We start from the raw sequence: 10787 nt of genomic DNA on the forward strand, positions 1-10787 counted from the left end.
TGGATGAGGAGACTACTAAGGCTCGTGATGTCATATGAGTACAACAGTATAAAGAAAATGTAAAGAAAATTCAACATATTTTCACTTTTTTCCCATAATAAAAGAGCACTTGACTTGCCTCTTTCTAAAGGCAATGGGAATAATATTACCCATAACATATGTCAGTAACGAGTCAAGGGAATGTGTACTTTTTTCAAAAGATGAAATTTTGTGAAATTCTCTTTATATTTTCCTTATATTGTTGTACGCATGTGACATCATATACTGCAGTAGTCTTCTCATCCAGCGGTGACTGCACAAAAACTTCAAAAATTAATAACTTTTGAACAGATTGTCCGATTTTCCTCAAACTCTCAATGATGTGTTCTACTAATATTGCTACATTCTCTCAATCCTTACATGTATGTTAATGAAGGTGAACTTGTCCTTTAATTCATGTACACTATTCTACATTGCTACATATACAGATTAACATTGCCATTGATGGGAAAACAGCTTAAAATAGGACAAACTGAGAAGCAAAAGCAAAATGCACTCTCGCTATGCAAACATATTCATCAATTTGTACATTCAACAAAAAGACCCATGCACAGGAAAAAAAAAACAAGTAGAATGCCCGGATTTATGCTCTATGTTACCTAGGTCGGTAAATATCTGCTAGTCTGCCCAATACAACAGAGAAAAAAATAATATCAGAGGACATAAATTACTGTATACGCCATATATTTCGCGAGTCTAAATTTTCGCGAATCAGGAATTCCCGACGCTTTCGCGAGTGGTTAAATTCGCGATCGTGGAGTCCTGCGCTGAACGGAGAAATGTACACGCATACGTCACATCCACATCGGGCTCATAGTCAATATTTTCGCGTGTTTTTAATTTTACGAATAGCACCCGACTCGCTAAAATTCGCGAAAATAAAAACCTCGTGAAACATTTGGCGTATACAGTACACAGTGACTACAAGTTCACTGAATACCAACAAAAGCGGTACAGTATACTCCCATTGTAATAAACACAGTTACAACGACATTTCGGATACAAGGAAATAAAAGTTAAGTAAAAAACAAGTAAAAATTCAGGGACCCAAATCATCAGCTAGATATCTTTACACACTTTATCTGTTCAGATATAACAAACTTTTCATCTGACGAAAGAAAACTGCCGGTGCTGAGGACTTCCTTATAACTGAAGTCACATTGTAACAACATACAGTATTAGATAGGCAGACTACCCTACAAGGAGGATACCACATAACTTTCTGGGCTGGGTAAATGTTCACTTTGTTTTTCTGTTTTATTCTGTTCAAAGGCTTTCTCTCAGTTATTGGTCGAACTTGCCACCTATTACAGGATTTCTTTTTTCTTTTTTTTTAACCCACATGCTCACATGCCATGAACTTTTCAAAGAGTAATGCAGGAGAATAAATTCAAAACTTCTAATTATGTCTGTTTTTCATCATACAAACACTTTCAATTATGTGATCTTTATGGTAAAACTGCTTGGAACAGGCTCTGGGAATTGTCTGTAGTTTTACAAGAAACCTATGGATTATTTACAGTAAATATACAGGCAATTTAATTTACAGTTTTGATTTGACAAAATGTACAATAATTCTATTATAATTCACTTAGTCGATACCATAATTATTTCAGCACATTAGAGTGGTACTCAACACACTCACAAGGCAATCTGATGAATATCTTTTTTTTTCCCTCTCTCTTTCATTGAATTTGTCTCATGGAGTTTGAATAAATCTTTCTACCGGTGCTCATAAAACAAATCTTACAAATTGCTTTCTAACATACAAGATTACCATAATGGGTGTGAAGATAATATTATATAACAAATCATCAAATTTTGTTATATTGAAAATCCATTTTCTACATTACAGTAATTGGATATTCAATATAGCAACATTATTACATGGATATTCAATTAACAAAATTTGACGGTTTCTTTGTCATGATCTTTTTGTTTGTTTGTTTTTGATGTCATCTTCATGTTTGTATCTAATGAATTGCATGGGGCCAGGTAACAGGCATCCTAGGCAAATGTCTTAGGACCATAAAACTTTCCACCAATCAGAAAGCAGCATCTGCTGCCTCAGCATCGGAGAAGGCCACTCTCATCTGACCAGCCACATGTCTTGTTAAAAACTTCAGAACTTCCTGATGTCTATTCATGATCATTCTTATTAGGGCATTAACCAAATGATGTAAGCAGTTTGGTTGCAGTGGACCAGCATGCCTCATGAATATTCATATTCTACTATTTTTAAGTTAGCTGCTTGGTTTTTTTTTTTTTTGTGTGTGTGTGTGTTGATGCTGTTTTGTTTTGTTTTGGGTTTTTTTTTTTCAGGCTAATCAGTGCATAGAGTCACTTCATGTACCTGTGAATTCTATGAGGCAGGAACTTGAAAGCTCACTTGTTGAGATGTAGCATTCAACAACAAGCAAAGTTAAAACAAAAAGTGAAGAAATATAAAGAGTTGGTACAAGTGCTTGCAAAATCACCATGTTATAAGAGGGTTCTGTCATATCCGACCTTTATAATGAGGTTTCACTACAAACAAAATTAAGTGTACTATTTTTTTCTATAATATGTCGAGGCACCTTGTGTGATAGTTCCACACCAGTTAACACCAGTATCTATATGATTACAAACTGAACATTTATAGGGAAATCATTCACCTTTTTATAATGAGAATAGGCACTTACACCCTGTACTCATACAATTGTATCTACACACAACAATTGGATTGTTTATGTCTGTACACATTGCACTTTCACCTGCTTCCAATTATGGAATAACAGCTCTACTGGACACACTCTAAAAGTAAAACCACACACTCAGGGATTACATCTATTTAAAGCTTTTGTGATGTGAAAGCCTACACACTACACTCATATAATAATAGTAAATCAAAGGGTTGTGCCGGAGGCCTAGCATTACTCTGTTTGCACTTCAAATGATCTACTCTGCACAGGACTGATCAGGCGGGTGTTTCATCAACGTTTGTCAGCGCTGACAAGTTGTCAGCGCTGACAATCACCATAGTAACAGTCAGTGACCAGAGCATCTCAGCCAATCAAAACCAAGGATTTTGATGAAATTGTCAGGGCTGACAACTTGTCAACGCTGACAAACGATGATGAAACACCCCCAGATGTAACCGCACAACCTTACAAAGCATTTCAACTAATAATTTCCTGACACTAAATTTATCGCAACCTACTCAGAGTATTACATGTATTTTACATGCTCCTCCTACTCAGCTCAGGGTGACTAGTAATAGTTGGCGAACGGTATCAACTGGGTACATCATGTCACAATAGGAGAAGAATGTCAAATCAGTCACCAACAACTACAAAGCCATGCACAACAACATGCACGTTTCTTTGGGGAATGCCATTTTCCTTTGTGTTGACATGCTGACAAATGGGTCATTAATACCCAAACAATGAAATATACATTTTTGGAAATGAAATCATCTGCACAGATTCATAGCAGAGCACAAGCCTACAAGACACGGTCATTCAGAGTTAAATATTTGCTAAGAGCTTAGTATAGCCAAGCCTCACTGACAATTCCAGAGTTCAAAAAATTTCGGACAGCTACAGTTATGTATGCGCAGTTCTCGTCACAGAGTAATTTCAAGGTGGTTTAACATTTCTAAACACTCTCTATTCCTGGCTTCCTGATTGGTCACAATTATTCTAAACGATCACGTGATCAAATTTCAAATATAAAAATCATTTCTCATCCTCCATACCCCAAAGTACTGATCAAGAATTTACAAGGCAAAATATCTCCCAAGAAAGTGGGTGAATAATGATCTTTTGAAATTTGTTTTTATAACTCACATTGTTTTTATCATCTTCCCAAACAGTTGTTGGTCTTCAACGGGCAATAGAGAACGAAAGGGGAAAGAGAGAAAGGAAAAGTGAGCTCACATGCTACAGTGTACATAATGGAGTTGGCAATTTAATTTTGTGCTTGATTGATAACATCTTAAAAATGTTGTAGTTTTGATCAGAACTTACTCAAACTTTCGCTATCCTATTCATCTCAATTTGCTGCTTCTATTCAAACACACTGGATTTCCAGGGTACACTGCCCCTTTGAAAGTTCAAGCACATAAACACATCACCCATCCAAGAATTCACTTTAAGCAATGCATCAAAAATAATGATGTTGTAGTTCAAATCATCTCTATGTGAACTCATACTAAAACACGCTCAAGTCCTACCTCACTCTTTACCTGAACTTAGGGAAATTTTAAGCCCAAGTTGGTTTCTACACTCAGACTTCTATGCAGGAGCCACCATACTGGAAAATAAAACCGACGGACCTTTGGCAGCTATTTTACTTTTTATGACGGGCAGGCGAAGATGACAGCATGCTTCCTTCACTGGTAAATCAGTTTTCATCACGAATCACACAGTTTGTCTCCTGCACTGAATCTACGCACCAGCCTCAAACGCCAAACCGCTTCCACCAGGTAGATCATTCTCATTAGAATTACAGCGAGCTGGTGGGGGGCATCTATAGATCGTTTCTTGCCACCACACAGAGTAAGAGGACAGGTGTGGGGTTTCGGGATAGAAGGCACATCCAGATCCAGTGATCATTGTACATGCTTGCAGAAGTTATTGACGAGCGGATTGACCTCCCAGAACTTGTCTGCGTACACATGATGTCCTGCTCCCTTTATGATCTGATATGACAAAAATAAAGATACACAGAATGCAAACCATGTACTGATCCCTTAGCTCTAATGTTAATTCACTATATAGTCAATTCCATTCATTTTCATATATCATGTAATGGGTTATATTGTGAAAAATGTAAGTACAAATTCCTGTACTTTGTCAACTACAAATATTGTACATGAAAGTCATAATGGTAACTGGTCAATATCAATATTACTATAATACATGCAGCTGCAAAAATAATAGAGTAATATGATGGGAACCACAACATAAAAGCAAGCTTGTTTAACTTAAGCCCTGCATAATCAGTAGTTATGAAACAGAGAGATTAGATAAAAATGTTTCAATAGAACTGGATAATAATACCATATAAATAAGTTTTAAAAAGGAAACATATTTCTAATACACAAAAACAAGGTGAACCACAATTGTGACTTTTGCCTATGTAACTATCAAACAAAGAAAAAAAATGTAATGGTGTGAGGGAGCTGGTATAATAAAAAGACAAAAATATCTATGATTATAATCATAACAACGATTGGCATCATCATTATGCCTGCAGACTCTGTTGCCAGTTTAATGTAGCTCATTTGAATTACATCATGTGCTGCTGAAAGCACTTTAGACTACAGCACAAGTTTGGGGAGTAGCTGAACTGCATGAAGACAGGTATACACTCTTTTTTCACTGTAACATATATTTCCTTGATGGGCAAGCGCGCGTGCGTGCACACACACACATACACACACACACAGCACACACAAAACACACAAGCGTAAGGCTCAGCTACTAGCAAAGAAATTTTTATGTTTATGTACGACAGGGAGAATTGAGGGAGATGTTTACAATCCTTCACCTGCACATCGACCCTTGACCTGCTGCGAAGCTTGCGGACCTCCTTGCCGATGGAGAAGTCCATCCAGGAGCGAGAACCGAAGACCATGCTGATGGGTAGGTTGGCTGGGATATCCCCCACTCTCTTGATCATGGGATTGGCAGCCCAGCCCATCTGGGAGCTCATGTCCTTGAAGGCTTTCTCCCCGCTGCAGTCACAGGAAGAATGATGAGAACAGTCAGATATCTTTTTTTTCATGATCATGCTAAAGTTGCGTTTACATCATGTTCCTGGCAACCACTGCAGCCCCGTTTCAGGCCACCATGGACAAAACAGGATGGACTTGAAACAACACAATGAGACGGGATTGGCAAACCCGACAGGCCATGACTGCCGTGGATGCCGTGTCAGATTTTTAGACTGTCAAAATATTTGCCACAGCAGTCCCGCTGCTAATGAGGAATCTTGTATGCAGTGATAAAACAGGGTGAGCCAGGAAATAGGCCGTAACAAAACTTGGAGGCTGTCCGTTGCAGGACATGACTGAAAATATTGATCGTCTAGCCTGACCAGACACCATGAGAACAGCATCTGATAGCTCTATGTTTACCAAGGCGAGGACTGGAATGAACAAGACTACAGTGTAGAATGCAAAGGGAGAAAACAGGGGAATGTCTCATCTACTGTACCCATGGCACACTACATTTTGGGCAAATGGGGCTGCCGTGGCCGCCGAGAACATGGTGTAAACGCAGCTTTACATACACTGTATCTGACAAGAAGGCAGAACCCAATGTACAATGTACAGCATAGATATGCATATAGCAATGTCATCATTTCAAACCTATCTGTTGACAGCATGACAGTAAATAATAGTTAGTAGGTTTTCCTTTACTGTATATGCAAATTAAATTTTACAGCTTTTTTGAAGTTTCCAATAAAAACGTAACTTTAGAACAGAGGTCAAATTTAGCATTAGAAAAGAAACTGCTCAGACTGGCTCATGTACGTCGAGCACATAACATGATCAAACTCTGGAGAGACTTCAAACTATACCCATACATGAAAACACATGGAAAGTGAAACAGCTGATCAATGCATTCAAGTTTGTGGATATTTTTTTCTTCTTCCAAAGAACTAGAGTGAAGAAGCTATTCAATCAATCGGTTGTTGTTCTGGAGGGATGTGAAAGTGTATCAGTACATACAGCAGCAGTCTGCAATAAAAGGTCAACATAACTATCACACAGATAATTATGTGAGAATGCTATTCAAGCCCGGATAAAATAACTATTTAGATGTCTTAAAAAAAAAAAAAAAAATTTCTTTGGTTATTAAGTTATGTTTTTTATTTTTTCAATCAAATGAAATACATCCAAACTTACACCACAAACTATGCATTACAGTACATCAAGCAAAAGATGTACAAGTACTGTATACGCCATATATTTCGCGAGTCTAAATTTTCACGAATCGGGAATTCCCAACGATTTCACAAGTGGTTAAATTCGCAATTGTGGAGTCCTGTACTGAACGCAGAAGTGTACACGCGTACATCACATTCACATCGGGATAAGAGTCATATTTTTGCGTGTCTTTAATTTCGCGAATAGCACCTAACTCGCGGAATTCACGAAAATAAAAACCTCGCAAAATATTCGGCGTATACAGTATTTGAAAGGTTTAGAAACCTGTGTGTTTTTATTGTGCTTGATTTTCAATGAAAGATGTCACACTTACGCTGGGTATTGTGCATTACAGTGGTAGATGTACTGAGAGATGCGATTGTCTTCACAGAGCGAGGCAAACTTCCTGCCGATGTCTCCCCTTGTCTTCTGTACCAGCCAGGGCCCTGTGCAAATGAAGAATCAGTCAAAAACCAGAATAATTCATGTACAAACTTTCAGTTGCAACACAATCACCATGCAGGGGCGGATCCAGGAATTCTGCAAAGGGGAGGTGCCTTTTCAAAATTAAAGGGGGACGCATGCACCCTTCCCGATTTTTTTTTCTGTTGATTTTTGTTTGACCAAAAATAATTAAGAGGGGGCGCACTAGGCGTGCGCCCCCTCTGGATCCAACACTGCCATGATTCATAATTGTGAGTTTTTATGAAATATCAGATAATTTAAAATCAAGAGGCCAAATTACCAGATTTACTGGAATGGCTTTGATAATTACTTGTTTTGGACATTTCATCCACAGGCACAGATCTGGAGTGCCAGGTATGAAATTAAAACTAAAAGTTCAATAAGGTATCGTTTTCTCTTTCAAGACGCGTCTCACTGAGATAGAGGTTCATTCACAGGCGATGGTCTTTTCACACTGCCCATGTATGGCACTTATTCTCCATTCCATAAAGAGATTTACAATTATTGTACATAAGGATAAATGCATCTTAGTCACTTTGGTAACAACTGTATCACCCTCAAGAGTTGATTGGGAGATGGATGGCTGGTAACTGCAGGCACGGCAGGTAGCCACCTGTCATGTCAAGCTTTCTGAAAATGAGGATGCAGGGGAGAACATGACTCATCATGCCCTGATGTTGCCATGTTGTGGCATACCTTAGCATGCAAGTATATGCAATATATTTTGTGAGAATATATCACGAACTGGGACTTGCAAGACAATTTCGCAAGTGGTTGAATTTGCAATCGAAATTTACAGTGAAGAAAATGGAAAATAAGCGCTCTATATATTTTTATGAGAGAGGTTAGTGATTTCCTCCCCTAGAGATGATAAACAGAGCACTCGTGTCAAGGGAGACGGTATGTTTTCACACGCTGTTACATTAGCAAATATCGGTTGACTTGCACAAGTTGCAAACATATCGCAAACTATACATCATGTATACAGTAGTTTGTTTGGAAAACTCACCAAAAGGCCCTGCTGCCCGCAGGCTGGAGAGTGGGTTGAAGGACAGGACGATGGTGCCGATGACGCGCACCCAGAAGGGCAGGTTGTTGAGGTCCTCCTCTTGTCGCTCGGGGTATCCCCAGGGGTCGAGGAGGACTAGGTGCTTTACCCTGTCAGGGTGCACCAGGCAGTAGGCTGTGCTCAGGAACCCACCCATGCTGTGTCCTACCTGCTCGCAAGAGAAATATTCAAGAACATCGAAACACTACTTTTAGTTTATGACAGCCATGGTTACTGGCACCACATATCCATGCTTTTTAGCTCACAAGGTGAGAGATAGCGCAATAAACCTATCTTTAATCAACCCATGTCGACTTGACAGTCTGACTCTGTATGGGGTTTCTCAGTATAAAGAGGCAAATGTTTGCAAACGCAGCAAATTTTAGGTATCATCAGGGCTTTTTTTTTTTTTCATTGTCACAGTTTTCCTTGTTGCAAAGGTTGTGGGATTACAGTACTGAACATAGACATGTGCGCGTGCACATCACATTCATGTTGAGATCACTGTTTATATATTTGTGTTTCCAAAATTCACAACTGGCACTCAACTTGCAAAAATAAAATAAAAAATTAAACCACATGGAATAAATGGCATATACAGTAATAACAGGGCAACCTTTACTTTGTGTATGACTGTTGTTTTTTTTTCTCTCTCTTTGTGTGACATACATTTATTTGGCATATGTATAGAGTTCTCACATTGAGAAGTCCTCTAGACGAGATCTGGTTGGTACCTCTTACCAGAATCATGTGTTCCAAGCCAACAGCTTTCCTCCATTCCTCAATGGAACGGACAAACTCCTCCTCAGCTGCCTGCGACCCGAAGGGGAACTTGGGCCTCGAACTCCGCCCGAAGCCAAGGATGTCGAACGCGTAGACGGGGCGCATCTCTGAGAGTGCCTCCAGGTTCAATGACCAGAGGGCCGTGCCGCTCCCAAACCCGTGCACCAGGACGAAAGGTGTTTTGGTCGAGTTGGACGGATTCAGCTTGATGGTTCTGATCTTGTTTTCCCCTCCGTCTATCTCCACAAAGAATGACTCATATGGCACTGTAAGGCCTATGTATGTAAAAGAATAAATTAAAGAAAATAACAATAATAGGGCTGAAATTGACAAAGGGCAGATGCAAAATGGTCTCTGTCTCATACAGGCGAAGGAAGAAATGGAAAATCATCACATATGGATCTCTCTCTTCCAATCAAACGGTCTATCAATTTAACAGTCAGGTTTCTTTCAATATTTAGTGCTTGTATCATTTTTGCTCTACAGAGGCACAAATCAACACTGAAGACGAGAATTATATGACATTAATCCAGCAGTGCCCATCCTATTTGATTTTGTGGTGTTCTCATTCTTGCAAGTCAATTGATGTTCATGACATTTGCCTCCTATCAAGCAATTATGCACTGTTTAGAGTTGAAGGTAAAAACCACTTAATTTCCTCCTGAAAGGGATGATATCTATATTTCTCCCCCTGTAACAATTGTGGTTTTCAATTGCTCATTCAATCACTTGCAAAATTGTATTTCAAGACAAAATTTCTGAAAATATGCTTGACATGAAGTCTCAAGGGGTTTCATATTTTGCCTTGATCTTCAAAAACTGATAGTTGTATATATCAAAGTCTATGATATTATTCCTTGCAGATATTCTGCTAGAAGACTGCTGTATCATACAATACATTAGAATAATTTCATCAACCTGTTGATAGCCTAATCAAATGATTAAAAATGAAATAAAAGGTCTGCAAACTTTTCGGTCATGAGAAAATTATAACTAAGAAAAGACTCACATCCAAGTACTTTTGCCTCTGCCTCCTCGAGTAGCTTGTCTGATGTAGGCTGCCATTTTGGAGTCCATCGATTCATGAGGCAATCTCTGCGGGTCACAGAATGATACGACTGGTGAAAGATGATTTTTTAAATCTGAGAACAAAATTTATCTATCAGCACTTCCTGATGAAGTTCTGTCATAATTTACAATCCATCAATCATTTATATTGATGTAGAAATATAAATCATTAAATTTCATCAAGCTTTGAGGTGGAACGTGTTTTAAAATAAACATGTGTAGGGCTGAAATTAGTTTCTTAATTTGAAATTCAGGAAGGCTTACAAGTTTGATGTGGCTTTTTTGTTATTCAAATTCCATGTCATTTCTTTCCTTGCATCAACGAGGAATTCTGGACTACTTAAAAGTTAGTCTATTAAAGAAAGCATTGAATCTTACAATCGGAACAGTGAAAATGTGATAAACATCACACTGGATAAAAATAAGGAAGTTACAACATTGTGAAGTTTTTCACCCGATGAATTTATT

General features: G+C 38.5%; 1 protein-coding gene across 1 annotated transcript in view; it reads right to left on the reverse strand.

Annotated features, from left to right (window-relative positions):
- Positions 1-3986: 3986 nt before the first annotated feature.
- Positions 3987-10787, reverse strand: part of LOC140233048 ((Lyso)-N-acylphosphatidylethanolamine lipase-like) — a 9233-nt gene continuing 2432 nt past the window's right edge. Inside the window, exons 2-7 of the mRNA XM_072313157.1 lie at positions 10261-10346; positions 9210-9526; positions 8430-8637; positions 7290-7401; positions 5572-5758; positions 3987-4720 (exon numbers count right to left, since the gene is read on the reverse strand). Coding sequence (XP_072169258.1) covers positions 4631-4720; positions 5572-5758; positions 7290-7401; positions 8430-8637; positions 9210-9526; positions 10261-10346 — 1000 coding nt within the window. The 3' untranslated portion in view covers positions 3987-4630. The remainder of the gene's footprint in view (positions 4721-5571; positions 5759-7289; positions 7402-8429; positions 8638-9209; positions 9527-10260; positions 10347-10787) is intronic.

The sequence above is a fragment of the Diadema setosum genome, chromosome 9, assembly GCF_964275005.1.
Source record: "Diadema setosum chromosome 9, eeDiaSeto1, whole genome shotgun sequence".
In the NCBI taxonomy this organism is placed as follows: Eukaryota; Metazoa; Echinodermata; class Echinoidea; order Diadematoida; family Diadematidae; genus Diadema; species Diadema setosum.